Raw genomic sequence first — 25381 nt, forward strand, 5'->3', positions numbered from 1 at the left:
GAATTCCAGGTCAGCCTGTGCTAGAGTGAGACCCCACCTCAAAAAGATAAATAAAAATAAAAAAAGAACAAGCAACAAAAATGTTGTTTAAAGAAAATGTTAACTGGGTGTGGTGGCACATGCCTTTAATCCCAGCACTTGGGAGGCAATGTAGTGAATTCCAGGTTAGCCTGGGTTAAAGTGAGACCCCATCTAGAACCCCCCCCCCAAAAAAAAACTTAGTACTCAAGAGACTGAGGCAGGAAGATCTAATGTACAAAGTCAGCCTAGGCTACACAGAACTTGTCTCCAAAAATGTGACTTATAAACAAGTATGTGTGATTTTGAGATAGGGTAACTGTGCGGACCTAAAATTAAAGCTTTCCTGCCATCTTTGCTTAATCAAGATGTCCTTAAGTTGTAAGAACAATAAAAAAAACAAAAACAAAACAATAATTTGGGACAAGGGAGATGGCTCAGTGACTAAAGGGCTTGCCACACAAGAAGTTCAGATTCCCCAGGACTGTGGTAGAATGCCAGGTGTGGTAGAGTGCACTTGCAATGCTGGCACTAGACAGGTAAGGACAGGTGGAACCCTAGGGCTTTCTGGCTGAATTGGTGATCTATAGGCTTATCAGAGACCCTGTCTTAGTCAAGCGTGGTGGCGCATGACTTTGATCCCAACATTCGGGAGGCTGAGGTAGGTGGATTACTGTAAATTCGATGTGAGGGCAGCTGGAGACTACATAGTGAATTCCAGGTCAGCCTAAGCTAGAGTGAGGCCCTACCTTGAAAAAGTAAAAATAAATAAATAAAGAGAGAGAGACCCACCCTGTCTCAAGGTGAAGAGCAACTGAGGACAAGACACCTAACATCACCTCTGGCCTCCACATTCACACATCCACATACCAACCCTAACCCCACCCTACCTTTTAGTACCCACTGTTTAAAGCAGTATATTCTTAAAATTTAAAACAAAACAAAACAACCACCAGGGTCACAGCCAGGCATGGTGGTACAATCCTGTACAGTATTTGGGAGACAGAGGTAGAATTTAGTTCAAGGTTGTCATTGGCTACAAAGCTACTTTAAAACCTGCCTTGGGATTAATGATAACAATGCATGGTAAAACCTTCAGAAGGAAAGGAGAATATTTTGCGGACCTTTTGTATATGTGTGTGTGGCGGGGGCAGTAGGGCAGTTTCAAGTTATTAGTATTTAAAATCAGTACTTTTTAATGGAAACAACTTGACTAAAAACCTGCCACAGAATTTTGAGACCCATTAAAACAAGGTTTAATGAAGAAAAAAACAAAACAAGAAAAACAGCCTTGGCTACAGTGAGATTCTATCTCAAACAAAAAACAAAACAACAACAACAACAAAATGACTGGAGAGATGGTTCTGGGTTAAAGTGCTTGCTCATAATGTCTGGCAGCCTGGGTTCAATTCCCTAGTACCCATGTAAAGCCAGATGTATTAAGTGGCACATGCATCTGGAGTTTGTTTGCAGTGGCTAGAGTCCCTGGTGTGCTCATACTCTCTCTCTTCTTGCAAATAAATAAAGAAACAAATATTTAAAAACAAAACAAGCCAGGTATGGTGGTACACACCTTTAATCCCAGCACTCTGGAGGCAGAGGCAAGAGGATCACTGTGAGTTGAGGCCAGTCTAGGACTATAGAGTAACATCCAGGTCAGCCTGTACTAAAGTGAGACCCTACCTCGGGGGGAAAAAAACATCAGGGCTGGAGAGAGATGGCTTAGCAAGTTAAGGCGTTTGCCTGTGAAGCCAAAGGACCAAGGTTCAATTCCCCACGACCCATGCAGGCCAGATGCACAAAATGGCGCATGTGTCTGAAGTTTGTTTGCAATGGCTGGAGGCCTCTCTCTCTCTTTCAAATAAATAAATAAATAAAAATATTAGGTCAGGCATGGTGGCACACACCTTTAATCCTAGCACTCAGGAGGCAGAGGTAGGAGGACCACTATGAGTTTCAAAGCCAGCCTGAGACAACAAAGTAAATTCCAGGTCAGCCTGGGTTAGAGTGAAACCCCCATCTCAAAAAACAAAATAAATAATAAAAATAAAATAAAATGTTAAAATAAACAAAAAATTCCTGAAAAACTGTTTTGGGCAGAAAAGGAATTCTCAGGAATGCTGAGATTCACAGGAAGGAAAACAAGAAGGTACACGATGATGGAATTGGTTGTTTATACCTACTGTGATTCCAGATGGCTGCAAGGATAAAGGAAACTAAACTAAACCAGAAAATACCCAGATATCTTTAAAATTTTTATTTATTTATTTTTTGGTGTTTTAAGGTAGGGTCTCACTCTAGTCCAGGCTGACCTGGAATTCACTATGTATCCTCAGGGTGACCTTGAAGTCACTGGGATCCTCCTACCTCTGCCTCCTGAGTGCTGGGATTAAAAGCATGTACCACCACATGTGGCTTTATTTTTATTTTTTGAGATAAATTCTTGCTATTAGCCCTGTCTATCATGGGAGTTCCTATGTAGACCAGTCCTGTTTCTGCTTCAGTGCTGGGATTACAGATGTGAGCCACCATGTATGGCTTGTTTTTTTTTTCCTTTTTTTTTGAAACAAGGACTCACATGAGATTGCTAGGTAGCCAAAAATGGCCCTGAGCTCCTGATCATCCTGCCTCCACCTCCCAAGAGCTAGGATTATCTATGTATGTCACAATGCCGTAAGTACTGGTCTTGATGGATTACTAATGTAGAAGCAGCACAGGAAGAGATGCTTACTAAGCAAGTCTGCAAGTTCAAAGTCACCAGTTCAGGACAGTGTGCTCCTATGTACTTGAGAGCTTCATCTTCTAGCTGCAAAAATTAAAAACAAGAAAAAGTGATTACTAACATTGTTCCAAAGGAAGAAAATGGAAAATATACACAATAAATTCTCAATATAGCTAGCCAAGTTTCAAAGGGACAATGAACCAGGAATAAAAAACTATGACGACCACACAAATACAGTCCTAGTATTTGTACACTTATCAGTATGTTTACAAGTTGTTTTTGGCATGTAAAATTATTATTCATATCTAATTAAATAAAAGATCTTTTAGTATTAGTGTTTATGGGCTTTCTTTCTTCCTTTTTTTTTCAAGGTAGGGTCTCACTCTAGCCCAGGCTGACATGGAACACACTATGTAGTCTCAGGGTGGCCTCCAACTCATGGCAATCCTCCTAGCTCTGCCTCCTGAGTGCTGGGATTAAAGGCGTGTGCCACCACACCTGGCTCTTCCTTTTTATTTATTTCTTTTTACTTATTTACTTGACAAAGAAAGAGGAAGGGGAGAGAGAAAATGGGCATGCCAGGGCCTCCAGCCACTGCAAACTAACTGCAGATGTGTGTGCCCCCTTGTGTACCTGGCTAACATGGGCCCTGGGGAAACGAACCTGGGTCCTTTGGTTTTGCAGGCAAACGCCTTAACCACTAAGCCATCCTTTCAGCCCTCTTCTTTCTCTTTTTGTTAAGACAAGATCTTCCTATGCAACACTGGATGGACTGGAACTCCCTATCAGATAAAACCAGCCCCAAACTTTCTAGTCCTGCCTCTGCCTCCTAAATGCTGGGATTACAGGCGTGTACCATCAATCTATGGATTATAAAGGTAAACCTTTTTTTTTTTTTTCCCCCTGAGGTAGGGTTTCACTCTAGTCTACGCTGACCTGGAATTCAGTCTGGATTCTCAGGGTAGCCTTGAACTCACGGCGATCCCCTACCTCTGCCTCCCGAGTGCTGGGATTAAAGGTGTACGCCACCACGCCTAGCTGGTAAACCAATTTTAAAGCCCCATACACAGTTTCTTAAAGATGAAGGAGCTGAGGAAGGAATCAGCAGTGCTAATCCACTGCTGGATGATCGATGGCATGCCTACAGTGCTGAGAACAAATGGTAAGTAACTGATCATCATGATGCATTCCAATCAATATTTTCCAGGATTTCACAAATAACCAGAATACCAAGCTGTTGCTTTAAGGCAGTCACATATCTAAAGTTATATTTTGAAGTAATTCTTTCCATCATGGATTAAGAGTGAGAGCATTTTTAATGGAATCCAACTGTGCCTTTAGTAAGCACTAATAAAATAATGGCTAGGCCTACTTTACCAGTCACATTAAAATCCACTTTGGATCATTTCTTTCAGATTGCTATTTGGATAAGTCCCCCTCTCTTTTAACACTGAGTTTGTAATTTTAAAATTTTGAGATAGGATCTCCTTATGTAGTGCAGATTGGCTTTAAACTCTATATAGGCCCAGGATGTCCTTGAACTCTTGGTGATCTTCCTATCTCAGCCTCCTTAGTGCTGGGATTACTGGCATACACCACCCATGCTCGGTTTTATAAACGCTTTAATGATAGTAAGTGCTGTGCTTGTGATTATTACATATTATACTTGACACATTTAAGAACAATTCTTGGTGGTTAAACAAGTGTAAACTTGTTTTTTTTTTTTGCTTATTCAGTTCAAAATATCATGGAGTAAAGAAACTTTTTTTCCAGCTGGGCATGGTGGCGCACGCCTTTAATCCCAGCACTCGAGAGGCAGAGGTAGGAGGATTGCCGTGAGTTCGAGGCCACCCTGACACTACATAGTGAATTCCAGGTCAGCCTGAGCTAGAGTGAGACCCTACCTTGAAAAAACAAACAAATAAACAAAAAACCAACCAAAAAAAGAAACTTTTATTTTTCAGTAGATTAAGCTGTACTATGTTAGTGTATTACCCCACCACCTTCCCCATACCCCACAACTTATCTTTGGTTAGATAGTAATTTATCCCATTCTTCAACACTGAGAGAAATACTTTTCTTAGTAAGCATGTATCTTTGGTTAATAATATCCATGAGGCAGTTTCCTCAAGACAAACATCTTAGGGATGTCTACAAAATGCTCCCAGCTCCCCTTTCATGAGCACCCCACAGAACATTACCTGTGTGCAGCCTTTTAAGAATAAGGCTTTGAGACCCCCACAGCCTCTCACTAGTGCTTGAATGCCATCCTTAGTTACTTGGTCACACCAGGAAATGTTCAACTGCTCCAACAGTGGGCACCCCTCACTTAGGATAAAACAAAATGAGAGAAGCATATCACTACATCTGATTTCAAAGCCACTGAAGTCTCATTTTTGTGGTATGCATGTGGAGTTTATCATTAGGTAGGGTCCAGCTTACCCAGCAAGCACAATGCACAATACTGTTTTTCAGATGCAAACAATATGGAAATTAAGTGACAGAGTAACTAACAAGAGTTCAGATGAGAACCCAGATTCTTCATCAAGTACTACAAATTAGCAATGAGAACTCTTAAATTTTATTTATTTATTTTATTATCTATTTCTCTTTTTGAGGTAGGGTCTTGCTCTACCCTAGGATGGCCTGGAATTCACTATGTAGTCTCAGGGTGGCCTCAAACTCACATCAATCCTCCTACCTCTGCCTCCCAAGTGCTGGAATTAAAGATGTGCACCATCATGCTTGGCTTGAACTTTTATTTATTTCTTTTTTTTTTTTTTAAATTTTATTATTTATTTGAGAGTGACAGAGAGAGAAAGGCAGAGAGAGAGAAAGAAAAAAAAAGAATGGGCACACCAGGGCCTCTAGCCACTGCAAACAAACTCCAGAAGCGTGTGCTCCCTTGTGCATCTGGCTAACGTGGGTCCTGGGGAATCGAGCCTCGAACGGGGGTCCTTAGGCTTCACAAGCAAGTGCTTAACCGCTAAGCCATCTCTCCTGCCCTTCTTTGTTTCTTTATTTGTCTTTTTGAGGTAGGGTCTCACTCTAGCTCAGGCTGACCTGGAATTCACTCAGGGTGGCCTTGAACTCACAGTGATCCTACTATCTCTGCCTCCTGAGTACTGGGATTAAAGGCGTGTGCCGCCATGCCCAGCTACTAATATTTTATTTTTATTTGAGAGAGAAAGAGAGAATGGGGCGTGTCAGGGTCTTCAGCCACTATAAACTCACTCCAGACATATGTGCCAGCTTGTACATCTGGCTTATGTAGGTCCTGGGGTATTGAACCTGAGTTCTTTAGCTTTGTAGGCAAGTGCATTAACCGCTAAGCCATCTCTCTACCCCTAAACTTTTTTTTTTAAATGAACACAAGATGCACAAGATGGTTTGTGTCGCTTTTTAAAAATTTGTATACATATATATTTATATTTGAGAGAAAGAGGGAGAGAGAGAGAGAGTGTGTGTGTGGGCACACCAGGGCATCCAGCTACTGCAAATTAACTCCAGATGCATGTGCCACCTTGTGCATCTGGTTTACGTGGGTCCTGGGGAATTGAACCTGGGTCCTTTGGCTTTGCAAGCAAGTGCCTTAACTATTAAGCCATCTCTCCAGCCCTTAAACTTTATTTTTATTTGAAATAGAGACAGGGAGAGAAACAGAATGGGCACACCAGGGCCTCTAGCTGCTGCAAATGAACTCCAGACATATGGGCTACTTTGTGTTTACATGGGCCTTGGAGAATTGAACCTAGGTTTTTAGGCTTCACAGGCAAACACCTTAACCACTAATGCCTAAACATATTTTTAAAAATATTTTATTTTCACTTATTTATTTATTAGAGACAGAGACAGGGAGAGAGTGTGTGAGAATGGGCATGCCAGGGCTTCTAGCCACTGCAAACTCCAGATGCATGTGCCACCATGTGTATCTGGCTTACCTGAGACCTGGAGAATTGAACCGGGGTTCTTAGGTTTCACATACATGTGCCTTAACTGCTAAGCCATCTCTCCAGCCTGTAAACTTTTATTTTTTAACAAAATCACGAAGGCTCTATATATTTCCATAATTGGGACAACTCCCGAGTAGTTTCTTTTTAAAAAAAATATTTTTTAATAAATAATTTTTTGATGTATTTATTTGACAGAGAAAAAGAGAGGGAGAGAGAATGAGTGTGTCAGGGCTCCAGCCACTACAAACAAACTCCAGATGTGTGCACCCCCTTGTGCATCTGGCTTATGTGGGTCCCAGGGAATCGAACTTAGGTCCTTTGGTTTTGCAGACAAGTGCCTTAACTGCTAAGCCATTCCTCCAGCCCCTGAGTAGTTTCTATAGGCTAAAATTAGGATATACTGAGTTCAATCACTGCCTTTAAAATATTAGCTCAGGGCTGGAGAGATGGCATAGTGGTTAAGGCACTTGCCTGCAAGACCAAAGGACCCAGGTTTGATACCCAGTACCCACATAATCCAGATGCATAAGGTGCAGCATATATCTGGAATTAGTTTGCAGAGGCAAGAGGCCCTGGCATGCTCACACACTCACTCTCCCTCCTTTCACAAATAAATAATCAAAAATAAATAAATAGAACTGGAAAGCAGTTAAATGCTTGCCTGTGAAGCCTAAGGACCCCAGTTTGAGGCTTGATTTCCCAGGACCCATGTTAGCTAGATGCACAAGGGGGCGCATGCATCTGGAGTTCATTTGCAGTGACTGGAGGCCCTAGCATTCCCATTCTCTCTCTCTATCTGCCTCTTTGTCTGTGGCTCTCAAATAAATAAAAATAAACAAAAAATATAAATAAATAAACCAGGCCTGGTGGCACATGCCTTTAATCTCAGCACTCAGAAGGCAGAGGTAGGAGAATCATGGTGAATTCGAGGTCACCCTGAGAATACAAAGTGAATTCCAGGTCAGCCTGGACTACAGTGAAACCCTACCTCAAAAAACCAAAATAATAAATAAATTAATAAATAAAAATTTAAAAGCACTAACTTTTAACTAACAGTACTTTCAGGGACATATATGTTACCGTATTTACTACCCTACATAGCAAATGGTCTTAGCTAACTACATCTTCCTCATCATTCCACAAGGATCTATGATTGTAGATTACTTTCATTCTAATTAAATATTTCTTTTGGGGCTGGAGAGATGGCTTATCAGTCAAGGCACTTGCCCATGAAGCTTAAGGATCCAGATTGAATTCCTGAGGACCCATGTAAACCAGATGCACAAGGTGGTGCATGCATCTGGAGTTCATTTGCAGTGGCTGAAGGCTCTAGTGTGACCATTCTCAATTTTTTTTTCCTTCCCCCTTCCTTCTTTCTCTCTCTTAAATATAAAAATAAATAAATAAATAAATAACTCTTGAGCCATCTCTCCAGCTCTCTTACTTCTTTTTGAGAAAGGGCTACACAGTCATGGCTGGCCTGGAACTTGTAGCATTCCTTCTGCTTCAGCCTCCACAAGTGCTAGAATCACAGTGTGTGATACCTTTGATTTTTTTTTTTTTTTTTTTTTGCATGTTAAGTTAAATTTATTTATTTGAGAGAGAAAGGAAGGGGCAGATAGGGAGAGAAAGAATGGCATCCCAAGGCCTCTTGCCACTGCAAATGAACTCCAGACGCATACACCACTCTGCGCACCTGGCTTATGTGGGTACTAGGAATTGAACCTTGGTCCTCCTTACCTCAGGCCTCGCAGGCAAGTACCTTAACTGCTAAGCCATCTCTCTCGCCCGTTTTCTTTTTCTTTTTAAATTTTTATTAACATTTTCCATGATTACAAAATATATCCCATGGTAATTCGCCCGTTTTCTTAAAAATATATTATATATATTCTTTATTTTATTTGAGAGAGAGAGAGAATGGGCACACTAGGGCCTTTAGCTACTGCAAATGAACTCCAGACACTCGTGCCACCTTGTGATTCTGGCTTACATGGGTCCTGGAGAATCAAACCTGGGTGCTTTGATTTTATTGGTCAAGCATCTTTAATGCCAGGCCCTATCTCTAGCCTTTGTTTGTTTTTGAAGTAGGATCTTCCTATTTGCTGAGGCAAGTCTTGAAATCACAATCCTCCTGCCTCAGCCTCTCTAATGCTGGAATTATAGGTGTGTGCCACAAAACCTAGCTAACAATGTAATGCTTAATATGTGTAAGTACAATCAATATCTGGGCCATAATCATTTGTAAATAGTTAGGCATGAAGAGGTTTGAGGTGTTTTTTGTTTTTGACTTTTCACCTCTCTTGAAGTTTTATTACAGGTCCCTGCTCTGGTAAGACCCTTCGTCTCAGTCTGGCTGGGCTGAGATAGAGGAGACCCCTACTCCCTCATAGGCGCTCTACCTCCTCCTTCCTTCCACATGGCAGGAGCTGTGCTTTTCTCTTTCTTTCTCTTCATCTAATAATCTAATACAAGTCTATTGAAGTCTTTAAAAAAAAGTAGGAGGTGTTGGAGAGACAGTTCAGTAGTTAAGGCACTTGCCTGCAAAGTGTAATGACCTGGGTTCAATTCCCCAGTACCCATGTAAAGCCAGATACACAAAGTGGCACATGGATCTGGGATTCATATGCACTGACAAGAGGCCCTAGTGTACCCATTCTCTCTGTCGCCCTCTCTATCTGCTTGAAAAAAAAAAAAAAACACCAAAAAATTGTTTGTTTGTTTTTTAAATAGCTGTGGGCTGGAGGGATGGCTTAGCAGTTAAGGTGCTTAATTGCAAAGCCAAAGGACCCAGGTTTGATTCCCCAGGTCCCATGTGAGCAGGATGTACAAGGTGGCACGTGTCTAAAGTTTGTTTGCAGTTGCTGAAGGTCCTGGCATGCCCATTCTCCCTCTCTATCTGCCTCTTTCTCTCAAATAAATATATATTTTTAATATAGCTTTACAAAGAACATGACCATTTAGCCCTTCTTCTTTTTCTTTTTTTGAGGTAGGGTCTTGCTCTAGCCCAAGTTGACTTGGAATTCTCTATATAGTCTCAGTCTGGCCTCGAACTCACAGCGATCCTCCTACCTCTGCCTCCCGAGTGCTGGGATTAAAGGCGTGCGCCACCACGCCCGGCTTCACCCTTCTTTTAAGATATATCTTCTTTGGGATGTGGAGATAAAAGATTCAGAAGTTCAAGGTCATCCTCTGAAACACAGGGAGTTTGAGATCAGCTTAGGCTATATAAGATCTTGTGGTGGGGAGGTGGGGAGAGTTAGTCAAAATCTAAGAGGGTATGAATAAGTTGTATGGTAACCTACTTTTTTGGACAATGAAACCCTCAGGAGCCATAGATTGTTACTAGAAAAATTTTAGTGCCAGGGATGGGATACCTTCCAGTGAGTTGTTGGCCAGGGAGGTCCCTGATGCCCCCCAAACATTACAGGCCATTGCCAAGGCTCTTGGTTTCCCACCAGGAATAGATGGTAAGACCCTATTGCTGAAGACTCCACATGCTTGTGCTGAAAGGTCACTGAGAAATCTTGCTGGAGCTGAGCTGAAAACCTCCTCTGTGTAGACCAGCTGACAGAAAGTTGGAAAAAGCTACGCTGCATGCAGCTCTATGGGAGAGAGAGAAGTCATCAGTGGAGATAAACAAAAGTGGACACTGCAAGCCTTAAATTTGGCCAGCCAGGCCAAATGAGCCAACAGGTGCAATAGTGGCATGTCTGTTATGGGAAAAACCAACTGCTCTCTAATTGGACTGGAGGCCCACTGCATGGGAGGGAATACATGCCTAGTACTAAAAACCTATCATGAGCGAGGTTATGAGCCCTATGGGTGTAACACCTGCTGGTGTCTTTCTAAATGCATATATTATGCTCACCAAACTACCCAATAACCACTTCTCTTTTCGTGTGTGTGTGTGTGTGTGTGTGTGTGTGTATTTTTTTTTTTTTTTTGAGATAGGGTCTTGCTCTACCCCAAGCTGACCTGGGATTAGACTCAGGGTGGCCTTGAACTCACGGTGATCCTCCTATCTCTGCCTCCCATGGGCTGAGATTAAAGGTGTGTGCCACCATACCTAGCTATACCCATATATTAATGATAGTTTCATTTTTGGTTAGAGAAACTTCTCTTTTCAGATGTCAGTGACCTTGGGGTGACTAAGAAGGCACCATGGTGCTGAGAAGAACTGACAGAAGAGTGCTCAGCACTGAGATACATCTATCACACCTTCTAAGGCTCAGGGTCCATTGTGGAAGAGGTGGTGGAAAGAATGTAAGAGCCAAAAGAAGGGTAGGACTCCTTACAATGTGCTCTTCCAGATACAAAATGGACTGGATATCCATGACCTCACAGTGCCTGACACTACCTACACAAGACCATCCTAAAAGGAGGAAAAGATGATGACATCAAAATAAAAGAGAGACTGATTAAGAAGGGGAGAGGATATTATGGAGAGTGGAGCTTGAAAGGGGAAAGTGAGGGGGAGGGAAATACCATGGTTTATTCTGTATAATTATAGAAGTTGTCAATAAAAAAATTAAGAAGAAAAGATATATTTTCTAAACTGGTTTGCTGGTATAGGTCTGTAATCCCAGCTACTTGATAGGCTGAGGTAAGAGGATCACAAGTTCAAGGCCTGCTTGGGCTATACAGTGAGTTCAAGGCCAGCCTGGGAAAGCTGGTGAGACCTTGTTTCCAAAATAAGAGGGCAGGGCTGGAGAGATGGCTTAGCAGTTAAGGTGCTCACCTGCAAAGCCAAAGGACCTCAATTCAATTCCCTAGTACCCATGTAAGCCAGATGCACAAGGTGGTGCATGCATCTGGAGTTTGTTTGCAATGGCTGGAAGCCCTGGCACACCCATTCTCTCTCACTCTCTGCCTCTTTCCCTCTCTCAAATAAATAAATAATAATAATTAAAAAAAAAAAAGAGGTCAAACATGGTGGTACATGCCTTTAATGCCAGTACTTGGGATGCAGAGGTAGGAGGATCTCTGAGTTTGAGGCCAGCCTGAGACTACAAAGTGAATTTCAGGTTAGCCTGGGCTAAAGTGAGACCCTACCTTGAAAAAACGAAAAATAAATAAATAAAAAGAGGTTAGACACATGCCTATAATCATAGCAATTGGGATACAAAGGCAGGAGGATCTAGAGTTCAAGGCTAGACTTGGCTACATAAGGAGTTCAAGGCCAGCCTGGGCTGCATGAGGCACTGTTTCACATAAACATAAAAAATAAACAAAAGGGCTGGGATAATATAATTCAGTGGTTAAAGTGACTGCTTCACAAGCTTGACCTGAGTTTAATCCCCAGTACCCATGTTAAAAAAAACAAACAAACAGGTGTAGCAGTTGAGAATGGTGTTCCTGAAAATAATTTTTCATTAGTCCACACACAAATGCAAAAACTAAGTAAGTAAAGAGTATTTACAAATAGTAAAAATTGGGGGCTGGAGAGATGGCTTAGAGGTTAAGCACTTGCCTGTGAAGCCTAAGGACCCAGGTTCGAGGCTCCATTCCCCAGGACCCACGTTAGCCAGATGCATAAGGGGGCACACGCATCTGGAGTTTGTTTGCAGTGGCTGGAAGCCCTGGCATGCCTATTCTCTCTCTCTATCTGCCTCTTTCTCACTCTGTCTGTCACTCTTAAATAAATAAATAAAAATGAACAAAAAAATTAAAAAAAATCAGGCTGGAGAGATGCCTTAGCAGTTAGGTGCTTGCCTGTGAAGCCTAAGAATTCCGGTTCAAGGCTCAATTCCCCAGGACCCACATTAACCAGATGCACAAGGGAGTGCACGCATCTATAGATCGTTTGCAGTGGCTAGAGACCCTGGAGCACCCATTCTCTCTCTCCCTCTCCCTCTCCCTCTTTCTCTGTTGTTCTCAAATAAATAAATAAATAAATACTAAACAAAAATTTTTTTTTAAATATTAAAAATCAAATAGGGCTGAAGAGATAGCTTAGTGGTTAATGTGTTTGCCTGTGAAGCCTAAGGACCCAGGTTCGATTCCCCAGTACCCATGTAAGCCAGATGCACAAGGTGGTGCATGCATCTGGAGTTCATATGCAGTGGCTAGAAGCCCTGGTGTGCCCATTCTCTCTCTCTCTGCCTCTTTCTCTCTCCCATAAATGAAAAAAAAAATATATATATATATATAGATATAGCTGGGCATGGTAGCCCATGACTTTAATCCCAGCACTTGGGAGGCAGAGGTAGGAGGAGCACCTTGAGTGAGTTCAAGGACACCCTGAGACTACATAGTGAATTCCAGGTCAGCCTAAGCTAGAGTGAGACCCTGCCTCGAAAAATAAAAACAAAACAACAACAACAAAAAAGGGTTGGGTGTGGGTGGTGGCACACTCCTTTAATCCTAGCACTCAGGAGGCATTGGTAGGTGGATTGCTGTGAGTTCTAGGCTGCTCTGCTACTACATAGTGAATTCCAGGTCAGCCTGGAATAGAAAACCAAAAAAAAAAGTGTGTGATATAATACCCAGCCTTGCACTTATTTATTTATTTATTTTTGGTTTCTTGAGGTAGGGTCTTGCTATAGCCCAGGATGACTTGAAATTCACTACTCAGGGTGGCCCCAAACTCATGGTGATCCTCCTGTGTCTCCCAAGTGCTGGTATTAAAGGCATGTGCTAAATGAATAAATAAAAGTAAAATATTAAAAGGGCTGGAGGGATGGCTTAGCAGTTAAGGCATTTGCCTGCAAAGCAAAAGACCCAGGTTTGATTCCCCAGGACCCATGTTAGCCAGATGCACAAGGGGGCGCATGATTCTGGAGTTCATTTGCAGTGGCTGGCGGCCCTGGCGTACCCATTCTCTCTTTCTTTGTCAAATAAATAAATAAAAATAAAATATTAAAGGCATGCCACCACACCCAGCTTCTTATGTTTTTTAAATATATTATTTATTTACTAATTTTGAGAGAGAGAGAGGGGGGGGGGGGGAGGGGGAGGGGCAGGTACAGATAGAGCAAATGGGCATGCCAGGGCCTCCAATTACTGCAGATGAACTCCAGACCCACACACCACTTGTATATCTAGCTTTATGTGGTTACTAGGGAATCAAACGTGGGCCCTTAGGCTTCCCAAACAAGCACCTTAACTGTTGAGTCATCTCTCCAGCCCTCTTACTTTTTCTTTTTGTTTTTTTTTTTTGAGAAAGAGAAAGAGGTAGAGAGAGAGGAGGAGAGAATGGACACGCCAGGGCTTCTAGCCACTGCAAATGAACCCCAGATGCAAGTACCACCTTGTGCATCTGGCTTACATGGGTCCTGGGGAATTGAACTGAGGTCCTTTTGGCTTTGCAGGCAAGCACCTTAACTGCTAAGCCATCTCTCCAGCCCCCTTTTACAGTTTTTAAGTTAAGGTCTCACTATGTAGCTCAAGCTGGCCTCAAATTCATGATCTTCTTACCTCAGACTCTCAAGAGCTGCAATTATTGGGGTGCTCCAACCGCACCAAACTTTATAAAGTACTTTATATAAACATTAAAATAATTAAAACTAAGCCGGGCGTGGTGGTGCACACCTTTGATCCCAGCACTCAGGAGGCAGAGGTAGGAGGATCACCTTGAGTTCAAGGCCACCCTGAGACTCCATAGTGAATTCCAGGTCAGCCTGTGCTAGAGTGAAACCCTACCTTGAAAAACAAAAAGCTAAATAAATAAAATAAATATAAATAAATGAAACAAAATAAAAATAAATAAATAAAATTCATTGTTTACTATATACTCAGACACCCTTTAAACACTTTATATATACTAGGTTGAACTACATTAAGCCGTTATAACACACAAAGTACTGAATATAAAGCCAGGTGTGGTGGCACACACCTTTAACACCTTTAATTCCAGCAATGGGAGGCAGAAGTAGGAGGATCACTATGATTTCCAGGCCAGCCTGAGTCTACATAGTGAATTCCAAGTCAGCCTGGGCTAGAGTGGAACCCTACCTTGAAAAAAACAACAAAAATTGCTGAACATAGGTATTTTGTACAATTCAGCTTAGTTAATACCTTGTTTTATCCTAGTAAGAAAGCTATGACAAGCTGGAGAGATGGCTCAGCAGTTAAGGTGCTTGCCTGTAAAGCCAAAAAGGATCCAGGCTCAATTTCACAGTATCTACGCCAATCAGATGCACAAGGTAGTGCGTGTGTCTAGAAATCGTTCGCAGCAGATGAAGGCCCTGTCTCGCCCATTTTATCTGCCTCTCTCTCTCTCTGTCTCAAATAAATAAAAATTAAGCCAGGTGTGGTGGCGCACACTTTTAGTCCCAGCACTGAGGAGGTAGTGGTAGGAGGATCACCACGAGTTGGAGGCCACCCTGGGACTCCATAGTGACTTGCAGGTCAGCCTGAGCTAGCCCAAGCTGACCTGCAATTCACTTTGGAGTCTCAGGGTGGCCTCCAACTGATAGCAACCCTCCTATCTTTGCCTCCGGAGTGCTGGTATTAAAGGCATGTACCACCATGCCCTGCTACTAGTTACTTTTAGTAATTTCACTTGACTATATCCTGGAGAGATGGCTTAGCACTTTAGGCATCTGTTTGCAAAGCCAAAGGACCTCGGTTTGATTTCCCAGGACCCATGATGCCTCTTTCTTGCTCTCTGAAATAAGTAAATAAATTAATAATTTAAAATAAAAAGATATACTACCTTTTAAAAAAAGGATCTTTACAAAAATCTAAACATTAATGAATAAACTATACTATTGTTCAGAAACACTAGTCACTAGTTACTTTTTTTTTTTTTTTAGATAGGGTCTCACTCTAGCCCAGGCTGACCTGGAATTCACTATGTAGTCTCAGGGTGGCCTTTAACTCATAGTGATCTTCCTACCTCTGCCTCCTGAGTGCTGGGATTAAAAACGTGTGCCACCATGCCCAGCTACTAGTTACTTTTAATAATTTCATGTGAATATATCCTGCAAATTAAAAATATTATTTATTTATTTGAGAGAAAGAGGCAGAGAAAAAGAGAGAGAGAGAAAAAATGGACACACCAGAGCTTCCTGCACTGCAACTTCAGATGCATGCGCCACTTAGCGTATCTGACTTTTGTGGGTACTGGGAAGTTGAACTTGGGTCTTTAGGCTCTGCAGGCAAGTACCTTAACCACTGAGAAATCTCTTCAGCCCTTTTTTTTTTAAATTTTACTTTATTTTTAAAAATCTTTTTCCTGTAATTTCAATTTGGGTAGGTGGTAAGATAAAAACCTACTGGGAACTATATAGTTGAAATCTTCAATTTAAGCTGTAATTTCAGTTATATTTTAAGGATGAATTAATAGACTTTCTTATTATATGAAACTTACCTCAGAGCTTTGAGAGACATGTTTGTTATTGATGTACAGGAAGCCAAGTCAAGGTGCTTGAGTTTGGAGCAGAACTTGCTAAGGCTAGTACATGTACTGAAATGGAGAAAGAAGAAATAATAAACAAACATTCAAAATAAAGAACAGGTCGTTTCTTTTGTTGTTGTTGTTTTCTTTTTGTTGTTGTTTTTTTAAGTGGGGTCTTGCTTTAGCCAGGCTGACCTATGTAATCTCAGGGTGGCCTTGAACCCCATGATGCTCCTCCTACTTCTGCCACCATGCCCAGCTCCTAGTTCTTCTTTTTTTTTTTTTTGTCAACTTGTCCTTTCTGTAGCATGCACCTTTCTCAGTAGACATGCATGCGTGTATCAGGACTGTATGCTTTATGTGAACAGCTGGGATGAGCACACTAAGTATGTGAGTGCTAAGAGGTCTGTCTACAAGTCCGGAAATACCAGGAAACCAACCAGATCTTGCAGACAAACAAACATGAGGACCAAAGCTCTGCCTGTGTTCTTCCACTCTGAGATACCTGCTTGCATGGCAGTAATGACAGAGCTGGACTTTTACACAGTAGACAAAGGAAGGACTGACATGAAACAAGTTAAGTTATATGCATTCTCTTTAATGATATTCTTTGTGATGCTGGGGATCAAACTCAGGGACATGCTAGATAAGCACATTACTGTATCCAACATCCTTTGTGACCCTTTAAAAAAATATACATATATATATATATATATATATATACATATACATATATATATATATATATATATATATATATATATATATATATATATACACACACATATATTTTTAGCTGGATGTAGTGGGGGCACACCTTTAATCCCAGCACTCAGCAGAGGCAGAGGCATAATGATCACTGTGAATATGGGACCACCCTGAGACTACAGAGTGAATTCCAGCTCAGCCTGGGCTAGAGTGAGACTCTACCTAGAAAAACAAAAACAAAAAATGAAAAACCAAAAAAAAAAAAGTTTTATTTATTTGGGCTAGAGAAATAGCTTAGCAGTTAAGGTGCTTGCAAAGCCAAAGGACCCAGGTTTAATTCCCCAGGACCTACATAAGGCAGATGCACAAGGTGGTACATGCATCTGGAGTTTGTCTGAAGAGGCTGTAGGCCCTGGCACACCCATTCTATCTGCCTTTCTTTCTTTTTCTTTTTAGCCTTTTAATTTTTTTTTTTCTTTTTTACTCTTCTTTTTGAGGTGAGGCTTCTACTAGGATGTCTTGCCACTACAAACAAACTCCAGATGCATGTGTCACCATGTGCATCTGGCTTACATGGGTTCTGGGGAAGTGAACCTGGGTCCTTAGACTTCACAGGCAAACACCTTAACTACTAAGCTATCTCTCCAACCCTATCTGCCTCTTTCTCTCTCACATAATTAATAAATTTTTTAAAAATTTTTATTTACTTGACATGGAGGGAGAAAGATGGTGGGGGAAAAAGAGAGAAAGGACATGTCAGGGTCTCCTGCAACTTGGAACACAGGCCATCAAGCTTTGCAATAAGCACCTTTAACTGCTTAGACATCTCTCCAGCCACTCTAGCCCAGGCTGACCTGGAACTCACTATGTAGTCTCAGGATGGCCTTGAACTCACAGCTATCCTCCTACCTCTGCCTCCCCAATGCTGGGATTAAAGGTGTGCATCACCACACCCAGCTTATTATTGATAGTTTGAGTATATCCATTTTATTTTGAGGGATGTTAGTGAAAAGTTTGCCTGTAAGCCAAAATAAACCTTTTTCTCACAAAAAAAGAAAAGTTTGCCTATCTTCTATACCTTCCTTTTTATGTGGGTACTGGGGAATCAAACTCTAAGTCCTTAGACTTTGCAGGCAAGTGCCTTAACCACTGAGCCATCTCTAGCTCTGAAATTCAAATTCAAAGCAATCCTCTGGCCACATCTATTCATGTGCTAGGACCATAGACATGAGCCACCTCCATGCCCAGTTAGCAGTTATTTTCATCCAGCTCAAAATATTTAAAATTTGTTATTTTTGTCTTTTATTCTTCTTCTTTTTTTTTTAGGTAGGATCTCGCTCTGGCTCAGGCTGACCTGGAATTCACTATGTAGTCTCAGGGTGGCCTTGAACTCACGGTGATCTTCCTAGCTCTGCCTCCCATGTGCTGGGATTAAAGGCGTGGGCCATCACACCCAGCTATTTTTGTCTTTTAATCCATGCATTGTTTACATGTATACTGCTTTTATTTTCAAATATTTGGAATTTTCCCAGAGTTTATTCTGCTGTGGACCTCTCCTTTAATTCCCTAGTTATAGGAAGAGAATACCCTGTTTATTATTTCAATCTTTCTAGATTTATTAAGGCTTGCTTAGTCCCCATCCTATGCCCCATTCTTGACAATGCTCCAAATGTGCTTGAAAAGAATGCTTATTCGGCAATCACTTTTACATAGAAGGCATTTTCCACTGAGAGAGAGAGAGAGAGAGAGAGGGAGAGCGGGAGAGGGAGAGGGAGGGAATGAGAATGGGCACACCAGGACCTCCAACCACTGCAGACGAACTGCAGATACATGCACCACCTTGTGCATCTGGCTTGCATGGGTACTGGGTAATTGAGCCTCGACTGGGGTCCTTAGGCTTCACAGGCAAGCGCTTAACCGCTACGCCATCTCTCCAGCCGCGCGCTCTACTTTCAATTGCTTTGTGTTGAGTCTAAAGTTATAGGCAGCATGGAAGCATGTTCTCTTTTATTTTCTTTGTGGTGGTGGGCATTGAGCCCAGGGTCCCACACGTGCTAGTGCTGCACTGAGCTACATAGGAGCTCCTTTCCCCCATCGGGTTTTTGAGGGTAGGGGCAGGAATGGGCACACCAGGGCTGCTGTTGCAAACAAACTCCAGACACATGCGCCACTTTGAGCATCTGGCTAGTTTTAAGAATTTTTCTTCTTCTTCTTTCTTTCTTTCTTTCTTTCTTTTTTTTTTTCAAGGTAGGGTTTCACTCTAGCCCAGGCTGACCTGGAGTTCACTATGTAGTCTCAGGGTGGCTTTGAAGTCACAGCGATCCTCCTACTTCTGCCTCCCAAGTGCTGGGATTAAAGGCGTGTGCCACCACGCCTGGCTGCAAGATTTTTTTGGGGGTGGGGTTTTCAACGGAGGGTCTCACTCTAGCCCAGGCTGACCTGGAATTCACTATAGAGTCTCAGGATGGCCTCAAACTCATGGCGATCCTCCTACCTCTGCCTCCCGAGTGCTGGGATTAAAGGCGTGTGCCACCACACCTGGCTAGATTTATATATACATATATTTATATTTACTTATTTACTTGCAAGCATAGAGAGAGGAAGAAAGGAGGAGAGAATGGCAACTCCTGCCACTGCAAATGACCTCCAGACACATGTGCTACCTTGTGCATCTAGCTTCTAGGACGGGAATTCACTATGGAGTCTCAGGGTGGCATCAAATTCATGGTGATCCTATCTCCATCTCCAGAGTTCTGGGATTAAACGTGTGCACTATTACACCCTAGTCATAAACTTTCTATTCTATTTCAATTTTAATGTTACTTTCTCTTTTTAAGATTTTTCTTCTAGGAGAGGGACTATTGCTCAATTGTACAGTACCTGCCTAGCATATTCAAGGCCTTATCCCTATTAACACAAACAAATAAAACAACAAAAATCCTTCATCTATATAAAATCATGACAAAACTTGCTAAATGTTTATAATTAACATTAGGAAAGGCCAGACATATGAGCTATGACTTACCCTTTTAAAATATAATAATGGGCTGGAGAGATGGCTCAGTGGTTAAGGCACTTGCCTGCAAAGCTTAACAACCTGGGTTCAATTTTCCAGTACCCATGTAAGGCCAGATGCACAAAGTGGTGGATACATATAGAGTTCACTTGCAGTCACTAGAGGGCCAACTCACCCATTGTATGTCTCTGCTTGCAAATAAATAAATAAACAAGTAAAAATACAATACTTACGCATCTGTAGTCTTTGTACACCCATTTAGATTCAGTACTTCAATGTTCCTACAGTTTTGTGCAAAGGTCCTTCATGAGAGAGAAACAAATAAAAGTTTCAAGTAAAATGGGAAAATACCAAGCATAGAACATAAAAGGCATTATTAGTGGTAGGACTGACTGCTGGTACCTATAGCATCAGAACATGTGGTAGCTTGAATGTCCCCCAGTAGACTCAGGTGTCCTTTTCTTTTTAACTTTTTTTAAAAAAAATATTTTATTTGGGCTGAAGAGATGGCTTGGAGGTTAAGGTGCATGCCTGTGAAGCCTAAGGACCCAGGTTCAATTCTCCAGGTTCCAGGTAAGCCAAAAGCACATGGTAGCACATGTGTCTGGAGTATGTTTGCAGTGGCTAGAGTCCTGGCATGCCCATTCTCACTCTCTCTCCCTCTCTCTAATAAGTAAATAAAAATGAAAATAAAATCTTTAAAAATATATTTTATTTATTTATTTGAGAGAGAGAGGAAGAGAGAATGGGTATACCAGGGTATACGTGCATATGTGTGCCACCACACCCGGCCTTCTTTTGTTCTTAATATGTGATCTTCAACTACACCTTCACCATGAATCTCTGTAAAAATCTCTAAGGACATGAGAGTTTGTGGGTAGGTGCTGAGTGGGTGGCTTGCTCCAGCTTCACAGGACATAGGCTCTAGTCTTCAGACCCTTCTAAATCTTGCCCAAGCACCTCATCCATTATAAAAAAAAAAAAAAAAAAAAAGTTATGGGCTGGGTGTGGTGGTGCATGCCTTTTATCCCAGCACTTGGGATGCTGAGGAATGGGGAAGACTGCTGTGAGTTCAAAGCCAGCCTGAGACTACATAATAAATTCTAGGACAGCCTGGGTTAGAGGACGACCCTACCTCATAATCAAAAAACAAAATGAAACAAAAAAACCTTGCATAGCAATTAAAGCTCTTTCTTGAATTCTGGGAACTACTGTTGCAAATTAACCCCTGATTTACAGAGCACTTCCAACTAGCATCTAAAGTAGAGGCCTACTGCTAGACAAAGATGCCAGCCTGTGGGGGCTGAACTAACTCTGGGTGCTTAGTGTTAGCACTGAGTTGAGTTATAAGACACCCGGGTGATATCTTCAGAATTAAAAGACTGGTGAAAATGGATGAAAGGAAAGACCCTAACTCACCCACTCATTTGTTACCAGAAGTATGAATAAGAATAGTTCAGTATGGGGCTTGCCTGTGAAGCCTAAGGACCCCAGTTTGAGGCTCGGTTCCCCGGGTCCCACGTTAGCCAGATGCACAAGGGGGCGCACGCGTCTGGAGTTCGTTTTCAGTGGCTGGAAGCCCTGGCGTGCCCACTCTACTCTCTCTCCCTCTATCTGTCTTTCTGTGTCTGTCGCTCTCAAATAAATAATTTTTAAAAAAAGAATAGTTCAGAGCTGGAGAGATGGCTTAGCGGTTAAGGGCTTGCCTGTGAAGCCTAAGGACCCCGGTTCAAGGCTCCGTTCCCCAGGTCCCACGTTAGCCAGATGCACAAGGGGGCGCACGCGTCTGGAGTTCGTTTGCAGAGGCTGGAAGCCCTGGCGCGCCCATTCTCTCTCTCTCCCTCTATCTGTCTTTCTCTCTGTGTCTGTCGCTCTCTAATAAATAAATAAAAAATTAAAAAAAAACTATTAAAAAAAAAGAATAGTTCAGTATGACATAAACTAGTTGATAGATAGATATAAATAAATAAGTAAATTTTCAACAATAAACTGTTGTTTAAAATAGTAAACTTGAAAACTCCACCTTGCTCAGCTCAGCTGTTTCTCTACTCCATCTATACACCTCTCTTCAACCCAGTCAGAACAGCACATGGGGCGAGGGAAGCGTATGACTGTCTCTGGGTTTGGATGACTTTTCTACTTGTCTGCATTATAGTTTGGGGTAACTTCTCTCTTTGATTACTGGAATGATTTTTCCTCTGGTCTCTGAATCTACCATGTATGGGTTTCTCTTAAGTTTCCCTACACAAGCTCCTAGATTTCTACTTCCCACATGTTTATGACTCCTCTGTTCTAGCTTTCCTTACTAACTTCCAATCTTCTTTAAATACACTCCACAATTTGTGATTTTCCCCTCAATAAACTTAGTAATTCATAGTTTAAAAATATACCAAATTTTACTTTGGTATTCTGAGACAGGATCTTACTGTGTGACCCAGATGGCCTTGAACTTGCAAATCTGCTTTTTGTCACCACACTCAGTCTAAGCACTGATCTATCTCTGAGTTAGCAAAAGTTGGTTTTTTTTTGGGGGGGGGAGGGTCCTGCACAGTAGCGCACACCTTTAATCCTTGCGCTGTGAAGGCAGAGGTGAGAGGATTCTTGTGAGTTCGAGGCCTGAGACTACATAGTGAATTTCCAGTCAGCCTTGACAAGAGTGAGACCCTACCTCAAAAAACAAAACCACCCAAAACAATGTATTTAAGGTCCCCAAAGAAACTTTATAATGTAGAATCTAGCATTTTGGGGAAGGAGCCAGCCTGCCTGCCTGCCTCCTTCCCTCTCTTCCTCCCTCCCTTCTCCCTTCCCTTCATCCCTCCCCTCCTCTCCCCTCCTTTCCTCTCCCTTCTCCTCCCCCCTTCTTTTTGTCTTTGTTTTATAAGGTAGGCTGACCTGGATTCACTATGTAGTCTCAGGATGGCCTTGAATTCAGGTGATCCTCCTACCTCTGCCTTCTACCTCTGCCTGGAGTGCTAGGAATCAAGGAATAAAGGTGTGTATCACCACACCCAGATTGTTCTTTATTTTAAAAATTATACATATATATATATGTATGATTTATATATATATGTGTGTGTGTATGTATGTATGTATGTATGTGTGTATATGTGTGTGTGTGTGTGTGTGTGTGTGTGTGTGTATATATATATATATATATATATATTTTTTTTTTTTTTTTTTAGATAGAGAGGGGTTTTCTATGAAGCCCAGGCCTGGAACTTGGTTCTCCTGAGTGCTGGGGTTACAAGTGCACACCACTATGCCAAGGCTCCATACTTCCCATCATTGGAAACAATACACATGTGTTTGCATTTTTTTTTTTTTTGAGGTCAGAGGACAACTTTCATTGGATGTTTTCTTTTGTTTCGTTTTTTTTTAAATTTTTATTAGCATTTTCCGTGATTATAAAAAAATATCCCATGTTAATTCCCCCCCCCCACATGTTTGCATTTTAACAGTTTGGGAATTTAAACACTACTTTAGCCCTATTTGAGTGAGATGATAGTGCTCTTTAATTTGAAAAGATTAATAGTTTAAAGATAGTTGTTGTTTTACCTTAATGCATTGTCTCCTACTCCAAGACATCCACGAAGACTTAACTTTCGTAAAAAGCCTCCGCATCGTTTTGAAATGTTCTCCACTACTCGTCCCTATAAAGAGATAGGTAAACAAAAAGATAACCCACCTCACTGCCTTTGATAAGAATACACCCTCATTTTAACAGAGAATAAACAGTGAAAAAAGACTTCTGTTTGTTTCAAAGCTCTAATTAAGCAAGAACATTTCAACTTATTCTGAGAAAGCTTTTCTGACCAACTCACTGACTTGAAACACACCTTACTTATTTTGTTAAACCTGTGTAACAACTTGTTCTCTTACAGCTCTATGTGCGTGCTCACTGTCCACCTGGGCTAAATCATAGCTACTGAAGGACAACAGCTACATTTTTATCTTGGTGTCATGTCCAAAGCACTAATGTCATGCTCGCATGAAGCGGGGACTGTGCACACTTAGCACCGTGCTGGATGATTCTGTGTGTCATTCTGCTTTAACAAACAAAAGTTCATGAGGTCAGTGAAAAACACCATGAAAAGCCGGGTGTGGTGGCGCACACCTTTAACCCCAGCACTCCAGAGGCAGAGGTAGGAGAATCGTCATGAGTTCGAGGCCACCCTGAGACAACATTGTGAATTCCAGCTCAGCCTGAGCTAGAGTGAGATCCTACCTCAAAAAACCAAACAAACAAACAAACAAACAAAAAAAACCCAAAAAACAAAAAACACTGTGAAGAACAAAATGCAAGATATTATCTGTGGATATTACTACTACTACTACTACTACTACTACTACTACTATTATTATTATTATTATTATTGTGTGGTTTTTCGAGGTAGGGTCTTGCTCTAGCCCATGCTGACCTGGAATTCACCATGTATTCTTAGGGTAGCCTCAAACTAAGGTGATCCTCCTACTTCTGCCTCCTGAGTGCTGGGATTAAAGGTGTGTGCCACAATGCCTAGCTTTTGTTTTTTCGAAGAAGGGTCTTACTATAGTTCAAGCTGACCTGGAACTCACTCTGTAGACCCAGGCTGGCCTTGAACTGTCAGCAATCATCCTATATCTACCTCCCAAGTGCTGGGATAAAACATGTGCACCACCATGCCAATCCCAGGGTTATTTTTAAAACACTTTCAGAAGACAATGGAATGTTCATGTGACATTTAAAAAAAATTATTACATGAATCCTCAAAGGATTTTTTTTGTTGTTGAGGTAGGGTTTCACTCTAGCTCAGACTGACCTGAATTCACTATGTAGTCTCAGGGTGGCCTCAAACTCAAGGTGATCCTCCTACCTCTCTCTGCCTCCTAAATTCTGGGATTAAAGACAGGTGCCACCATGCCTACCAAGAGAATTTATTTCTGCTGGAATTTTTTAAAAAAGGTTCTTATTTAATCCTTGTTAACACCATGAGCAAGCTACTGGCTCAATTCCTGACCAAAAAAGAAAAAAGAAAAAGCTAAGGAACACACAGTTTAAATTTAAGCCAAAATAATTTGAACTCAAGCTACCATACTTTTCTTTCCCTGACTTCTTTTTGAAACAGGGTGTCACCCTATAGCCCCAGTTGGCCTGGAACTCACTACATAGCTGCGGCTAGCCTCAAACTCATGGTCCTCCTGTCTTGGCCTCCACTATGCTTTTCTATTAACAATAACAGGCTGTATCAAAAGACGAAATGAAGCAGGGACTGGATAAATCATAGCCCCTGTCATAAAAAAAAAAAAAAAAACCTACCTCTCAGAGCCAAATGTGGTGGTACACACCTTTAATCCCAGCACTTGGGAGGCAGAGGTAAGAGGATCACTGTGAATTTGAGGCCACCCTGAGACTACATAGTGAATTCCAGGTCAGTCTGAGCTACAGTGAGACCCTACCTTGAAAACAAAACAAAACAAACAAACAAAAAAACAAACACACAAAAAAAGCTACCTCTCTCTAGCAAAAATTAGTTTAATACTGATTTTGGGGCGGGAGAGATGGTTAAGGAAAGCTTTCTGATTCTGCAGTACCCACACAGCCAGCTGCACAGGGTGGTGCATGCATATGGAGTTCATTTGCAGTT

The 25381-nt window shown here is 41.6% G+C and overlaps 1 protein-coding gene across 5 annotated transcripts in view; it reads right to left on the reverse strand.

Annotated features, from left to right (window-relative positions):
- Fbxl20 (F-box and leucine rich repeat protein 20) overlaps positions 1 to 25381 on the reverse strand; it is a 126318-nt gene that overhangs the window by 20845 nt on the left and 80092 nt on the right. For all 5 annotated transcript variants that reach the window (XM_045158239.1, XM_045158241.1, XM_045158243.1 and 2 more), the window contains exons 5-9: positions 23313 to 23407; positions 19991 to 20059; positions 16007 to 16102; positions 4942 to 5068; positions 2750 to 2824 (exon numbers count right to left, since the gene is read on the reverse strand). In XM_045158239.1, the coding sequence (XP_045014174.1) occupies positions 2750 to 2824; positions 4942 to 5068; positions 16007 to 16102; positions 19991 to 20059; positions 23313 to 23407 (462 nt within the window). The remainder of the gene's footprint in view (positions 1 to 2749; positions 2825 to 4941; positions 5069 to 16006; positions 16103 to 19990; positions 20060 to 23312; positions 23408 to 25381) is intronic.

The sequence above is a fragment of the Jaculus jaculus genome, chromosome 9 (genome assembly GCF_020740685.1).
Source record: "Jaculus jaculus isolate mJacJac1 chromosome 9, mJacJac1.mat.Y.cur, whole genome shotgun sequence".
Taxonomy (NCBI): domain Eukaryota; kingdom Metazoa; phylum Chordata; class Mammalia; order Rodentia; family Dipodidae; genus Jaculus; species Jaculus jaculus.